At 33.0% G+C, this 17,862-nt stretch overlaps 1 protein-coding gene across 3 annotated transcripts in view; it reads right to left on the reverse strand.

Moving 5' to 3' along the window:
• The window catches only part of LOC128862563 (arginine kinase 1), an 86,923-nt gene that overhangs the window by 40,198 nt on the left and 28,863 nt on the right, over nucleotides 1-17,862 (reverse strand). For all 3 annotated transcript variants that reach the window (XM_054101267.1, XM_054101264.1, XM_054101265.1), the window contains one exon: nucleotides 7,997-8,437. In XM_054101267.1, the coding sequence (XP_053957242.1) occupies nucleotides 7,997-8,437 (441 nt within the window). The remainder of the gene's footprint in view (nucleotides 1-7,996; nucleotides 8,438-17,862) is intronic.

A 17,862-nucleotide genomic window follows, 5' to 3' on the forward strand; every position in this document is an offset into this window, starting at 1 on the left:
ATCCCTTATGTAATAAGATTTTTGTGATTGACATGTTTTATTGATTATTGATTTTTATTTGACAAGTTAAATTTTATTTGTGAAATTTTGCGAAGTATACATAATCCAAGGCGAATCTATTAAATGTGGTGTTGGTATATCAGCTAATTTGTTTTTTTTTTCTTTCGCTGTGTCCATGTGCCTGTCAGCCCAGAATGAGTCAAGGCGAATTCATTTTTTGACAGAATCAGACTTTAAGTGAAATATGCAATAACCAAAGTTCGGCTTCGCCTTCCGCAAAAAAAAATCGAACATTTCTTAATTTTTATTCTTTCAGAAAACTTCAAAATGACCTTTGCGCTTTGATATCAATTATATTTGCAGGAATAATATTGAAAATAATTATTTCTCAATAATTAACGAATTGGACGCTTTCTATCTCAATGAATATCTACAGCCAAGTGCTTGAGGCCCTCCAATGGTAGATAAAGGAAACGATGATGATGATGACGAGATCGTAACACATTTGAATATTTGTATCAGAACCCACATTTGGTTTAAAATATTTTAATATGATATATGCCCCTCAACAAGTGTGGCTACTGAGCAATTGTTCAGTGCTGAAGGTCTGCTATATATCGATAGAAATTGCCTTTTTATTATTAAAAATACTGCATTTTTAAAAACTTATTACTGGCTTATTTCGTAGGCCCGTAAAAATATTCGACTGGGCTTTAAGAATCGATGCTCGGTTGTTCTTTAATACTCGTAGTAAGATAACTCCAAATTGTTAGAAAAAATAAATTCGGCAAGGCGAATTCATATAACGTTTATTTATTCGTCATAGCGTACAGAATGTCAAATGTAAATATTTTACTTACAACATTGCCTCAAAAGCGCGTTTATGTAATCACACCCTTCTACTAATATTTCAAATTTTTATAGCATAATTGCCTGTTATAACTTGATTAATTTTCCATTTATCAATAAATGTGAGAATTTTTCAATGAAATCATGAGTTACCAAATTTATTAGATATCGTTTTATTGTCTACTAAAACGCCACTTGAAATCAGTAATTGTATTGTGTGTAAGATTGAATACCACCATCAACTAACTAACCATCTTATCATATGTCGCAAAAGCTTTGACTATAAGGCGTTGGAATATTTGAGAGAAAAATTCTGCAAAGATTTTTGGACTTTGCATGTAGGCGACAGCGAGTATCATAGGTTATGCAGCGCATAAAGATCCAGCTCAGAAGAACCAACGAAGGTCATGCCATTTGAATGGATACAAACGAGGTAGGCCTCCTCTGCATTTGAAAGAGCAGGTGGAGAAGGACTTGACTTCACTGGCGCCGGCTAACACGAGAAAGAAACGACTGGTGCGATTTGTTCAACTCTTCTAAAATCGCGTAAGTGGTTATCGCCTCAATCAAATGTGTAGAAGAAGATATGTTCATACGTATATTATATGAAATTTACATAACGGTATGCATTTTTGCGTTTTTTTTCAAACGATTGTATTCAGCAATCTTGAAAATCGTGTAAACTATCCTGATTTTACAAATTAGTTATGAAAAACAAAGAGAATACAAATGAAAACTAATAATTATTTTTGTTTAGCTTAATTAAAAAATAAAAGGGTGTACATCTCATAAAATAGAGCTGATTATCAACATCTTTGTCGAAAAACCCGCTCATGTTTTTTACACCAAAGCGCGCGGTCGTTTTTGGTAAAAATAATTTGCAGACTCTGATTCACCTTACCCGAAAATGACTAGGAAGGCCTTGGGTGTTTGGCCGAGTTCCTCCTCCTATTTGTGACGTGCGTATTGATGTTGTTCTACAAATTTAGGGACCTACAGTTTTAAGCCGACTCCGAACGGCAGATATTTTTTATGAGGAGCTTTTTCATGGCAGAAATACATTCGGAGGTTTGCCGTTGCCTGCCGAGGGGTGACCGCTATTAGGAAAAACTTTTTCTTAATTTTAGTGTTTCACCGAGATTCAAAGCTACGTTCTCTCTGTGAATTCCGAATGGTAGTCATGCACCAACCCATTCGGCTACGGCGGCCGCCGTTCAATTAATTTACGCTTTTAAATGCTCTTCCGCGACCAGCAACTTCAAGTTGAAGTAAACCCGCTTAAAATTGCCCACCTGGAAAAAACTGAGAAATTACTTTTCTGTACAGAACTCAGACTTTCCGAAAAACTTGGTTTCATCAATTCTCTTGATGATTTTGCCTATCCAGCTCATCAACCATGGACCAAAAATGTTAAATTTTCAGCGATTTGCTTTATCGGCAACACAGTTCTTAAGGAATACTGAGTTTTAAGTAGCGGTACTGGCTACCGCGCTGGTGGCTTAAGGGTTAAAGGGAATTATTTTAGTCAGCAGCCAAGCGATTGCTTTTTTATATACATTTTTAATGGATTCAAATCAAAATACTTATACATTATATTTGCTACAAGTCGCCAGCAGTCCCAATAATGCAATTCGTCAGAGAAACATGTGAAGAAACAGAACGTAAACCGGATAAACCGACTCAACCAATATACAATATATAATTTTTTTTAGTTCTACTGTCTCAATACAGTAACGTTCAGATCTGTCAAATAAAATACAATTTATTAATTATTCAATTTGGAGTTCAAATTCGAGTTCCCTTATAGGGTGTTAACGAGTTTACATGATTTTTATTAATTTTTATTTTTAGTTGAAAGCAGCAATCGCCTGGTGTAAACGGGATTCCAATCAATCTCTCTTAACAAAGTTAGTCACCAGCTAACTTTGAGTCATTCAACTTTTATTTTTAGCAGCCCTGGGTTTGTTTATATTCTGTACTTAACGTGCGTACATTTTGAAAGTGAATTATTGATTTAAAATAATATAATAAACTGAATAAAATCAGTATCACAAAGTTATTGGATTGCTATGAGCTTTTGCTATAATAAATGTTATAATTTCGCTGGAATTACCATTTCACTTGTTACCCTGAAAGGGTTCAACAACAAGATCACCTCGTATAAACAGGAGAGGAAACTTCTTCACATTCCACTTCACATTCAACTGTTGATCAATTTGCAGGCAATTAGCAAATCGCCTCATGTAAACACCCTTTTAGATATAATACATACATATGTGCATATATGTATATTCAAAGTTTTGCATATTTATGTGTACGACTTATTTAATGTAATCTTCCGTATTTCGCCCTCCTGCAGAAATTAATTTTGTTATCTTATCCGGTTTTGTCCATCTTGTTTTTGATTTAAGTTTGTTATGAAAAGCTAAATTTGGTCCGGTGGCCGGTAAAATATCGAATACCAAGTGAACATATTTTTATTAAATAAACGGTTACTGACTCCTGATAACACATACATACCTATGTATGTATGCACTTTTAATTAACATCTCTTATTTAGTCGCTGTAGTAGTCCAATTTAAAAGTTGTTAATTTTCAGTAAAACCACTAAATTATACAAATACATTTTCGAAAGCTATAGAAATTTTAACAGGCGAAAGATTTATTCGGCAGGGCGTAGGTTCGAATCTTCGAGCATGAAACTGCAAAATTATAGAAATTATAGAAAACTAAACATGCTATATTGCTAAAACCGTGAACATAGGTATCTTCGAGTGCACCAGCATAAAAAAAATAATAATCGAAAGTCGAATGTACGTAGCCCGAGAAATTTGAAACATTCACCATATTGTTTGAACACACCTCGTATGTATAGACGGTAGGGATCTGATCACTAAATTTCATAAATGTAACGCCCTATATATATAAATATACAGGGTGTGCCATCGTTTATGTCGGTATGAAAACATTGAATAACTTTGAAAAAAAAACAACTGATTTGTATAAGTGAAAACTATTATTAAAACTATTTTTTGAATACAATATTAATAAAGTGGCCACCTTTATTAGCAATCACAAACTACGATATTTTTTCTGCGTTTGTCATCACCTTGCCAAGCATTTTGGGTTTTATAGCATCGATTTCGGTTGTTTCGGTGTAAAACTATCCATGGTTGAAATTGTACTGAATTGACGTATCGAAAACATGTATGTTGATCAGTTGGTAAGGCAAAGTTATTCGGCGTTTACCGACATAAAAGATTACGCACCCTATACATATATATGTGAGTATTCAAGTAACACTATTTTGCCGATTTTAGTTGAATCGACGAAATTGTTCTCAAAGTTCTAACTAGAGAACGAAGGTTAAGACTGCCCATTTTTTTAACCTGGATTATGTTTTAAGGTCCCATTAGGAAATACTTCACAAAGAACCTTGAAAAAGCGTTTGCTATTGTCTATAAAAGAAAATTCATAAACTACTTATTTATTTATCTTTGTTTGCCTACCCTGCGAACATAATATTACACTTCGGTATATATTTTTGTCTTTGCAAAATAAACTTTTTCAGCCCAATTAAATTTAAAATACCTATGCAAGTGCTTGTGGATGTAGGTACTATAGAATATGTAATTGAATAATAAAGGCTTTGGATATAATATTAGGAAATCTAGATATTTGTTTAAAATTCTTCTTGAAGCTCTCGTCCGCCAACACATGCTGAATTCTGTTACAGATCTATACGTATGTACATGCATTTATACTTGTTTGAATGCATGCATGGCACTACGGGGTAGTTTGTGTTATTATGATTGGGATGAATATTGTGTAAAAGTTCCCAGATTTACCACGTCATTTAAGTTTGAAAGACAATTTTTGGCTTTCATTTTATTTTGAAGAAATAAATTAAATAATATGATATAAACTCTTTGAATACATACATACATACATACATACATAGTCACAATGTACATACATACGTATGTACGTACGTATGCCTATGCCCTATGCCTTTTGTTTGAAATTTTTGACTTGATGCCAAATTATTGCTGAACAAACAAGTGGCCAGTTTTTGGCATATAAACATCAAGATTTTACGTAATTTCGCACAGGAAACGCTGAAAATACATGTCTTTTTAAATTTTGAATGTATAAGAAAAACGCCAGAGTATTTTATCCTAAGTAAATTAAATTACGCCAAGAATATTTATAAGATAATAGACTTCAATCGGCGATGGTGTGATTTTCACACAAAATATGAAAAATATAATATGATTTTCACAATGATGCACAATTTTTTTATTTTAAATGTGAACAAAATACATATTTATGTTTGTAGATGCATGCGCCTGCAGGCATTCGAGTAATTTACGGCCAAAGCTATGCTAAAATACGAAAAAGTCAAATATGAGGAAATACCAAATAATATTAATAAGAACCAAATATACCATGAAATTAAAAATGCAAAGAAAATATTATTTTGCAAATAAAAACTTAAAGAAAATGAGCAAACAGGTAGGTTAAATTTACATTCAAGCTCACATAAGCTTTAAACAAGAAAAATTTGGAGCGCAGCCCCCATAATAAGAGCTAAAGTAAATGAAAATTCGCAGAATTCTCAAAATTTAAAATTTTAAAAAGTAAAAAAAAATATTAATATTTTTAAGAAATCAAAGCTCATGCAATGCTGTGATAAATTTAAAGATTTGAAATTTACTTAATGACCTCTCAAGGTTAATTATGCGCATCTTTTGAGACTTAATAAAGACTTTCTATTCCAAAGCGAATATTTCTTTTGAAATTTGTTATTTTATAGTCAATTTGCACCGAGCTGAATTATAGTTAAAGTCATTTAAATGGAGAAATGCTCAAATGTTCAAATTCTCATGCAATTCCTCGATAATACTTGTAGAGTTTGACACTAAAAAAATGGCTTCTTGCTGCATATTTTCTATTAATTAAATCGTACTTCCGTGATAGACACTTTTATGTTCAACAACAAAACAAACATTTTCAATAAAAACTATTAATGCTGGAGTTCCACAAGGAAGTGTTTTGGGTCCAGTGCTCTATACTATATTTACAGTCGACATTCCAGTATCAAGCGCTATTAACATGACAACATATGCTGATGATACGGCTATTATTGTAACCAGCAATTTCCTCCAGAAGCCTCTCAACAGCTTGAATTTATCGGAACGTGGCTATTGCAATGGAAAATTCGAGTCAAATAACAAAAATCAATTCAAGTTACATTTGCATTGAGAAAGGTAGACTGCTCAAAAGTTTCACTTAATGGTTCCGAAATCCCCCAGAGCGATACTGTTAACTATCTGGAAGTCCACCTTGATCGAAGACTAACCTGGATAGTCCACTCCAAAGAAAAGCAGGAGCAACTTAAAATGAAAACCAAAAACATGTATTGGCTTTTGGGCAAAAATTGCCAAGTCAGTCTTGAAAATAAAGTGCGCCTATACAAAACTACTTAATATTAAAGCCTGTCTGGGCTTATGATATTCAACTTTAGGGTACAACAATTCACTCTAATGTAGAAATTTTGCAAAAATACCAGCGCGTCTTGTAAGCGCGACTTGGTTTATTTTTAGAGAACATTTTATAAAATATGAAACACGAAAATTAAGTGCTAGGAAACCCATAGACTAAATTACGATCCTAATAACTCAGCTTTATATTTGCAATAGTTTATCTAATACAAGACTGAAAATATATCAAATTTCAAATCTCCCAGACAGAGTTTAGATCTATTAATTGAAAACAACATATCTTAAGTGAAAAGGATGTTAATTTTAAGAACTTTATATAAGTAATAGCATATAATAGCTAGCTCACTCTAGACTAGCAATTCCTTATTAAAAAATATAATTTTAACAAATTTGCGTATTGTGTAAGATAGATTGCAAATAATAAATGAATACAAAGAAAAAATTTTTTTTGTGAAATATATGTATATTGCTCATAAACTTTCTTTCAGAATGGGCTTTGCTAGCATAACAGATGTTAACAGAAGATGCTATGTTAACAGTGATAGACAAATGTAAACAATTTTACAAGATGTTTTCAGGCGCAGCCAGAGTAGTAACTATACGAACAATTAACAACAACATTAATTAAGTATGATGTAGTAAAATTTTCGTATTGAAAACTTTTTCCTTTATGTTTAGCATAAATCCATTTGTATGTATACACATACGATCAGAAATCAGCTGTTTGATTTAACTTGTTTGCAGTTAAATTCTTGCTGGATATATAATTTGTTAAAATTTTCGTAACATTAGCTGAGAAGGCTTGGTAAATACTGGAAATATTTATATATTTTCTTCAACATAGAAATTGAAACTGAGTTTATTGTTATATGATACACATATGCATATGTGCATGTTTTCAGTTAAGCTTTTCAGGTATGAATGAAATAGGACTATTTTAAGCGAGTTTCTTGTTTAAACTAACAATTTATCATTTACATATATAAATTTAGTTAGGCAGCTAGTACAAATTTATATTTTAGGGGAATGACGTACCATGCATTTAAATTAATTGCTGGTTTACCTAACAAGAGGCTTAAATTCGTAGTTATGACTACGGATGAAGCGGCATTAGTCATCGATGGCGTGAGACATTCCGCTCTCGTTGTCGAAAGAGTGCTAGAGTTCAGTGCAGAAAGAACGACTATTAAAGATACTGGCCGGCGTTGATAGCTGACCAAGAAAAGCCAGAATCTCTTCAGGAACGAGAAGAGTATTGGGGGAGTTCTTCGTAAGGAAAGTAGACATACATACAAGTATATCTTAATCACCAACACCCACAATTGGCTAAATCAAAAGCATGGGGGCATGAACTTCCATTGACGCACTTTCTGACTGAAAATACACTAAACCGCTTCGGTCACGAAGCCATGTTGACAAAACCATATTCAATCTATGGCAGTAGTGCGCACATATCCTATATTACTTCATTTTGCTTATGGGTGAACTGCACATATAATGTGAATACTTCTAAAATCTTCTGGAATATGCAGGGAGAATTTTTGAAATTTATGAAGCCAACATCCCTACTTTTTTACGCGAGTGATTATTTACAAATATTTTAATTCAATACATATGTATATGTATGTATGCATGTATTCTACCTTTCTGTCTGTTTTTGAGATTCCTTTTGTAAAAAACCGGTTGTGGCATCCTTCAAATTATCCTTAAGGTTTTCATTGCCATTTTGGAAAGGTTTGCCAGCCTCCTGTAGTTTTTTATCTAAGGCATCAGTCGCTAATTCCTTTTTCAAAGTAGCAATACTTGATGTTGGTTTTACTGATGGGCTTGATATTGGTGTCGAAGGGGGTGTTGCTGGCGCTGGTTTCTCAATCGGTTTTGCTGGAGTTGGAGCTACCGGAGTAGATGTGACGGGCTTTATTTCTGGTTTTACTGGTTTGGGCTCAGGCACAGGTTTATTGTCTGTAATTTTGTTTATTGCTGCTGGTTGTTGCTGTGGTTGCTGTAGTGGTTGTTCCTTATTTTCGATGGCATTTTTGCCAAGCTTTATATTTAAATTACCGAAAAACCAACCGAAATGTTTTCTACAAAAATTAAAATAAAAGAAAAAACGAAGGTTAACAATTAATAGTAAATTAAAAGTGAATTAATGAAATAAATGCAATTAAAATTATATTAAAATGAAATTTGAACAATAATAATAATGTAAAGTGGCAATGAAAACTCTAATCTACCCAGTGAACATAGAGGAATATTTAAAATACATGTACATGCATACATATGTACCTACAGTAGTACGAGCGAATAGGAATAAAATAAGTTTTGTTGTTGCTAAAAACATGAGATTTCCGCATATATACATGCAATATTCGTTTTGACTCAATAACTTAAGTATAATAGAGTGAGTGAAAAATATTTTTTACTGTAAACAAATTTTACATAATGCATTCGAGACATTTTATACGTAATATTAATTTAAGAATAGATTATTAGATGGTCATACAGTCTTCTATTGCATATATGCGTATTTGTAGGGCAATGCTGAAGAGTTTCGTTCTCTACTCTCTTTTGCTTGGGTTGTAAGAGCTTGTAGTGCTTCGAACTCTAGGATAGTCATCCTCTTCTGTGTAAGAAATATACATATTTTTATTGATTGAACAATTTTCCGGCATTTTCGGTTCATATGTATTTATAGTGAACATACAGTATATGAATTGAAATTAAAACAGAAGCCGAAATGAATTTAAAAGATAAATCGGTAATGACTGACATACATACATATATATGCATATTATCGGAGATTTGCTGAGACTAATCGATTTTTAAATGCGAGTACATTTTTTTGCATTAGGATGACCCGCAAATGAAAAAACAGAATTGTTCTATGGCCAAAAAATGTATTAAATATTTCTATGCATTCTTTTATTAAATATTTGCGCAGACCCGTCAACACTTCGAAACTTGCAATTGAATTTCCATGCGCAAACTGCACTTCTTCGTAGATTTGGCATAAAAGTTTACAGGTCGATATTATGTAATCTTCTCACTTGATTTTCCCTCAAAAACGTCCGGAAATGATCTGTAAGTTTTATTACAAAAAAAGAAAAAAATAATTAAAACTATTTTGTATAGCGACTCCGAAACCCCCCAATAATAAGAAAATGGAAATTAAAACCGAAAAATGCTTATCTTTTTTTTTGTTTTTATTTTTGGACTAAGAAATTTTTAAAAGCAAAATTACGTATTATTACGTTATTTTTAAATGTTTTTGGAATTGTCTAAATAATTTATTAATGCTATTTGATAACTTTTGCTGTCTCACCTAGAAAATTCTAGTTTTTTCCATAGTTGGAATTTAGTGTATAGTGTAGGTATAGTGTATATAATGTATGTATATATTTTTTTTAAATCCATAGCGGTAAATAAAAAAGTGTTTTTAAATTAAATTTTTTTGTTCACTATTTTGGGATAAATTTTGTTTTGCTTCATTTTTGAAAAATATCCTCCCAGTTTTTGTTTTCTTGTTTTTGTTCTTGTTATTAATAGTATAGACTATGCTTGAAAATTCCTCTAAGTTGCATAATAGGATTCCAATAACTTTTCGAGTTATGTATATTCAAATATGTACAGCAAACCAATGAAAAATCAGTGCAAAATACTACTCTAACGAAGCGATTATGGATACCAGGTTTAGCCAATCTGTTATCGTAAAAACGAAATTGAACGAGTAACTTCGACTGTCAGTCACTGGAGACTCGGCAGCAGAATTCTGCCGGCTCATTTCACACGTATTCACACACTTGTCCAATCAGTCGATGTTCAGACGGCAACGAAGTATTAGGAGAGGTTGGCTGTACTAATTTTGTTCGTATATCACCAACAGAATTTTACATATTTCGTAAAGAAACCACTGTCAAATCCCCTGTTACGTCAGAAAATCAACTGTTTCTTTGAAATTCGCTGAGAGTTGATTAACCGCCTGATTTTGTCCACACCTCTAAAATCTTGTCACCATGCGTGCTCGTATATTACGCCCGTTTGCAATTTGTTTTCTGTTTTCTGTGTTACTGTAAACAAGTCAAGCTCGAGTGTGGAAAATTTTGAGTTGTGTCCCTTTTGTATTTAGGGTGCGATATGTATATTAGTAAGCCGATACACGCTATTAATAAAAAATAATAATTTTAAAATAAATTTTCAAAAACAAAAATATAATATTCCCCAATTCTTTTTTCACACTACATGTTATGCAAAAAAATATTTTTTTGTTTAAATGCTAAAAAGAACTCAATAGGTATATTTTACTTTTAAAATCTCTATACCAAAATTTTCAACATTGAATAAATCTCAAAATAATAGAATTGTTTTTGGTTTTTTTCTTAGTTTACTTCTTACTGTACTCAAGTCTACAACCAGTTTATAGAAGGATTGACGACAATGTCCAAAATACTTGAATCTCTTGATAGGGCACCGTTTACATATTAAAACTATAAGTAATATTTATCAATATATTGTTGCATTAAAAAGTATTTAAAACTGGTTTCTTTATTACATTTTTGGATGTATACATATAGGTATAAAAAATAGTTTAAATAATTTTTTTTAATAAAGCATAGATTAACAATTTGTTTTTATTCAAAATGTATAAATATTTCGTATCAAATTTACGGAAAAGTTCCCTCATGGGAAATTCAATTATAATTTTCAAAGCGTTGGCCGCCTGAGTAAATATTAAATAAAACAGTAGGTACCTAACTTTTTTTTAGCCATAGAACAAATTTTAGTGGCAACATCAAGAAAAAAAATTTTTATCGAGTCATCCTAATGTGCATACACGTATATGTTAGCGTTAATGGATAATAAATAGGTAATTATGTAAGACTTTTAAAATTAATGCATGTCGAACCTTTTTCCTGTCAATTCTGCTATAACAAAAAACAAAAACCATATCGGCGGCAAGATACACATTAGGTCAATTAGTAATACTCAATAAAAATTTTGTTCAGATTGCGCTGTTTCCAACTTGTTGAGGCCGTGCAATGCTCATTTCGTCACATGATTTAACGAACTTATTTTCACTGCTAGGCAATTAACCACTTGTTGTCGATCTCTTTTTTGTGTCTACATTTGCACAATGCACGTATGTATGTATGTGCCCATATTTATATACATACATATACAAATTTGCAAATGTGCTAACAATACGAAAAACTGCAATCACTCGCTATGACAGTTAATCGTAAAAGTTGTGTCGGCATACATATCGATGTAGATAGGCGTGGATATTTATATAAAATAGTAACTGTGCACAAGCTTATGGCGTTAGATGAGTAATAGAAGTACCCAGTAAGCACCTTTTATATGAATACACTGCAAGGTTCGCACGTCAGCCGAGAAGTTTCGAGGGTCTGATAATAGGCCTATTCGTTTCGCCAAGCGTTAATAAGTGGCGAATAGATGAATGAATTGAAGTAAATAAACATATCTGGGTATCGCTGGAATAGGGCTGTCTAAAATTACATTTGTAATTACAGCGAATCTTGCTCGACAGCGTTATTGTTGCTTTCACATGCAATTTTTTCTTAATCGATCGTTTTTAGTCAAGGCGATCGAAATCGAGCTTAATTAAATAAACGATTGGACCAATATCCGTTTTCTTCTAGGCACAAGCGACTTGAGGGGGGGGGGGGGGGGGCATCGCGGGTGTTCGGTTACTTTTATAATATACTGTATTTGTAGAACACGTATTTATGTAAGTAAAAGGATTTTTCGATATTCCTATTCGTTAGGAATTTCTTGCGAATAATATGAGTTTTTCCTGAAGCACTGTTTTTTTTAAAGTGACTGTCATTATAATTCGAAAACTTTTCGTTAAGTCTAATATTTCACAGAGTAAATTAAATAAACAAACGTTTAACTTCAAACGATTTGAACACTAGCACTTGCATTAGTGTTTTTTGAATGATAAATGAGATGATAGTAGATACTCGTGTTTTTTAAGACATTTCATTAAAGGGCGATAATTTAGTAGCTGCATTCTACTGGCAGACGCAGGAGAAGATTCACCAGAGTAAGTTTTCTACTTTAGCCTGGGTATTTTACGGGAGTGGGAAATTCTGAGCTGCTTGAACCGTATGCAAAATAATGACCTCTGGTCACTCTTAGTTAGAAACATTGTCCACTTGCATGAATTTTTGGGCACGGAATTAGCGCAACCGGAAATTTTTATCATGAAAAAATTCATGTGTATGGGAAGACTCATTTTTCTTAAAGAGGATCTGGAAAAATCTAATCTTACTTTGTGGAGATGATGCTGAGAAATAAAGTGTACAGCTTATTTCTATTATTGATGTCTTAGTATTTACATAAACGTGTATACTTATATATATTTGTAATTACTTGCTTGTAGTGATTTGACTGATTACTTGTATTGTATTGTATTCAACCATGGAAAATCCCTCATTAACTGCAGGCTCCTTCATTTGAGGAGCAATATCGACACGCACATCACACATTGGAGAACTAATCTATTAAAGGTGGTAGCAGAAGGCCAGCTGATTTTTGGTTTTCTTTTCGTGTAAATTCGGATGTCGGCACAAAATTTAATTACGAAACGTATTACTTATGTACATTCATATTCGTAATTTGAAAACGGAAATTTTGTAAAGAATTTAAATTCAAAAGTTATTATGAACATTTTAAAAGCATTTCAACACGACAAATAAATGGATTTCTTTCCTCTATTTTGCCTTCACAAATAAATCGCTTGTTTGTTTTCTAATTTGACGTGACATTCTAATGTACAAAATGTTGTTGTTGGCTTAGTGCCACCGCCTTTAATGACTTCGCCTTGGTATCACTTACATACATATATGCAAATTGGTTTTTGTTAAAACTATTTACAATATGTGACAAAAAAAGAGTTTTGTCCTCGATGAAAAACAATAAAAACGGTAACTTTTTGGTGGTAGCAATAATTTTTAAACTTTATACATTAATTTCTATTCATAACGTAACAAAAGCTGAACCTCGAGGAAAAAAATGTAAAATTTCGGGGAATACAAAACAAAAAACCCATAGGTTATGGTAAAATCAAAACTTTTTCGTCATCAAACAAGCTTAAAATAGAACTAAATTTCCATGCTACAAATCGGACAGTTCGATACAGGTTGGTAGAAGCCGGATTATTAGCAAAACACAGAGAAGATACCGTTGTTAAATTTACAGAACAAAACAAAAAGGCTTCAATTTGCGTCCGAATGGCAGATGGTTCGTTATGAGGAGGTTTTCCATGGTAGAAATACACTCGGAGGTTTGTCATTGTCTGCCGTGGGGCGGACGCTATTAGAATATAACTTTTCTCTCAATTCGTGTTTCGTGCGGGCTTCTAACCTGTGCACTTTCAAATGGTAGTCATTCACCAACCCATTCGGATACGATGTCCGCCTTTGCAATTACTAGGTGTACATTTTTCCTCCTCGCATTTATGAATTGCTGGCAAAACAAAAAACAAAAAAAATAAATAAATTGGTCGTATTTTGTGCCAAATCGCTCATCGAATCATTTTTCCTAATGTTGTTCTGCAATGCGTGTGAAATCAATGAAAACCCATGGTGAACATTTTTAGAGGTGTGCTCTTTAGCAGACCGTTATTCGGCTCTGAGCGAATTTGACAGAATCCAAAAAAAAAACTGAGGTTGTGTTGATGATATAAGAAAAAATCAGCAAATGACATTTCGTTGTCGTCTGAACAACCACTGATTGGACAAGTGTTTGAATATGTGTGAAATGATCATGCAGAATTCGATTGCCGAATTCCCAAGTGACGTGGCAGCCGTCTGAAGTAACGAAGTGTCATTGTGTTAATTTTTTTTGTATATCACACGTATAATGAATTCTTAGTTTTTTGGTAAAAGGTCGATTCTGTCAAATCTTTTCATCATGTAGTGCCTCTACCATTTTCTTGGTGCGAGTTCCTCGATATAAAGATGAACTACCATCGTTGTTGTCTTCATTTTAATATTCAGGACAATTTTAGAACAAGGTGAGATTAGTTTTTATAAATGGTGATTTTAAAAAATCTACTAGATTTCATAATTCGCCAGAATAGATAATTCTATTCATGTATCGAAATTTTATGGAACAAAACTCGACTTATGTACAAACATAATTAGCGCGGGAAAATGCCCTGTTATGAAGTACATAATATCACGAGTTCATGAAGTACATATTCGTATCCAACTTCATCTACATACAAGGTGGCGCAAAATTAATCATCATAATTTTGTTGATGATTGTAAATGATGGAAATCTTGATTTTGACATTTAGGCGTTCCATTGTGTGTACGTTTGTATACTGTAGCTCTCTAGCCCTCAAGTTTCAATTAACGTACGACGCCATTTACAAAAATTATAAATCTTCCGATATAGTCCGGGAGCCAGGGGTCATTTTGACCTCATCATTTCATGCCGACTGATTTTAATACTGAAGGCAGACGCCATCCAATGGATAACGAAACCAACCGTCAGCTGGTTCAGTAGCGGTGGGTACGTGTCGAAAAAAAGTTTTTAACAACTCAATTAATACCGGCTGACATTTTTTTTGTGTATTGTTGACATTTAGTAGAATAAAAAAAATAGTCAGCTGCGCCGTAGAGTGGGGAAAATACGTCAGCTGAACAGGCGAACTTGTAAAATAAATTAAAAAGTAAAACTACTTTATGCCGATGGAAATTTCTTTATAATAAAGACCGGCATCCGAAGCATTGAAAATTTCGCGCGCCGCCGAGATGTATGAACGCAACAATACATGAAAAAAATTTCAGCCGGTATAAAATGAGTTGATAGAAATTTTTTTTCGACATGTTTCGTACCCTCCCACAATCACACCCACCGCGGATGCGCCAGCTGACATTTACTTTCGTTATTCATGAAAGTTAAATCACAAGTATAGTCAAGAATTTAACGGTATAAAAACGCAGTCCAAAATCGACCCCTGGCACCCGGACTAATAGGATGATTAATTTTACGCCACCTTGTACATGCATGCGCATATGGGATTATGTTTTCATGGCTATACACTTGGTACAGTAAACCCTTTTTTCGAACTTCGTTCAACAGCTTTTTAATGTTAATTGGGTATAAATGTACCAGACACACATATGTATGTATGTGGGTATATAGATGTGATTGTGAATTGCACAATCATGTACCTGTGTTTGCCTACCTGCACTCTTTTGTTGGTTAATTAGCACAGCAACTAACTTTATAAAATTTTGAATAATTGTTTGCGATTAGCAAAAGTGTTAGTAAAATTTAGAGAATGACAACAACAAGAAGTATGGAATAAAAGAAGTTTGGAGTACCCTCATGAACTTCTGGAAATGTGAGAACTTGCAATGTTTGTTTTTTCGATCAACCAAGAAATGGTCTACGTGACAATGTCGGTGTACGGGGGAATTTCTAATACACTCTTGGATCTACAAAGCAATCACGATTTGGCATATTCTCAATTAGTGTGTAGGTGACTGTATACAAATATATTAACGTACACTCATATAATTGTCAATAAAAATGTGTTAACGATTGCAACGATTCATATATTGTACACATCAACTCATTGGGTAGGATTACATAATTCGATAATGGATCTGAACTTTTGCATATACATATGTACCTATGTACATATGGAATGGGAATGTTACGTACATACGTGGAATTTCATGTAATTATAATACATTCACATATACAATACATAAGTAGATGTTCTACTTTTTCGTGCTTAACTCCCAATCCGCAAATAAAACGCGATATTTCCCGTACAAAATTTCTCTCCCAAAATCTGAGATTATAAAATAACCCTTTTTGTCAAAGTGTCGAATACTTGCTGGTGGAGGCGAAAATATCTGCATACGAAGCTTAACATTGATTTTAAAGTCGTTTCGATTGACGATTATCAGTTGAGGAGATATTCAGTTACATACATACATATGTATATGTATTTACATATATATGTTTTTTTCATGCAGTACAAAAAAAATTTCATTTGTTCAATGTATCCACCTAACTCTTTTAACACCGCATGCAATGGTTGTCTCCATTGGCGGTATATTATCTGATAAATTTATTAAGATCAAAACTTTAGTTTGTGGAAATTACCCCACATTTCTATCAGTATCTATCAGATCTTGTCACTTTCACTGAAAAATCCTGTTGATTAATTAGGTTGCGTTTGATAACTAAAAAATGTGCAATAATTATTCCCAATTTTTGCAATCCATCACTGTGAACTTGGGAGGGTAAAGTGGCAGTTCGATGCAAGGAGATGTTCATTTTGTGCTCGGGAAATTTTAGCCATAAAAAATTATCTATCACGAAGATATATGATATGGTATGTATGTAAAAGCACGTTCACATATGCATTAATTACCAATAAATCCACAAAATTAATCTACCCACATATGGCAATCAGTTTTGAAAGGTTTTTTTTTTTCAAATAATGGTGGAATATTTCGGTGTTTTTGGTTTAGTTAATTATTACTAACGATATGAGGAAAATACAAAGAGAATAAATAGCTTATTTAATTGCACAATTGGCTGCTAATAATAAACAGTTGGAGGAAATCCGTAAGCGACGTTTACTTAGGTTGCAAAAAATTATGGCAGTAATACGCATGCCGTTCGGAGTCGGTTTGAAACTGTAGGTCCCTCCATTTGTGGAACAACATCAAGACGCACACCACCAATAGGAGGAGGAGCTCGGCCAAACAACCAAAAAGGGTGTACGCGCCATTTATGGACACATGCTCTTTTCTGTAAAATGAATCCATAATTAATAATATTTATTAATAATTTACAGACTTGTTTTCTTTGCCTTCGTCCATTTCATTTAGTTTTTATTTTGATGTTTATCCTTACATTCGTAATAATAATTATCGAAAATACAGGGTTGAATGTCAAAAAGTATGATTATCATCTAGGATTATTTTATAATCTCAGATTTTGGGAGAGAAATTTTGTATGGGAACGTATTATAAATGTCTATGATTGAACTTTTTGGAAACAAACAAATTCATTTTTTGAGGAATCTGGTATTTGTGCATATTTGCTTAGGTTCGAAATTCGCAGTTTATAGTTAGAAACGATAAAATGGAAAAATTATCAATAAAAAAGGTGAGTATGTACTTATGAATACAAAATATATTTATGCTATTTGGCAAGTGATGCCAAATTTTCCGTTCATTAACTATTTTGCTATTATTTTTGGGAGAGTATTTTCGCCTACGCTCTTGATTTGGATTGATGGCTGGTAATGGCTAATTTTGTTGTCGCACACAACTTTAGTGTCCAAAATTTCTTGTCGCGCCAAGACTTGCACAATATTAGCATTCGTTGGTTTTTACGAATGTGCATTTGCGAATATCCGCAACATTCCTAGTGTGTACTTATGTATGTATATACATATATGCGTATACAGTGGTCACACAATTTATTCGTACACCCTGCGCAGTAC

This window comes from Anastrepha ludens, chromosome 4 (assembly GCF_028408465.1).
Source record: "Anastrepha ludens isolate Willacy chromosome 4, idAnaLude1.1, whole genome shotgun sequence".
NCBI lineage: Eukaryota > Metazoa > Arthropoda > Insecta > Diptera > Tephritidae > Anastrepha > Anastrepha ludens.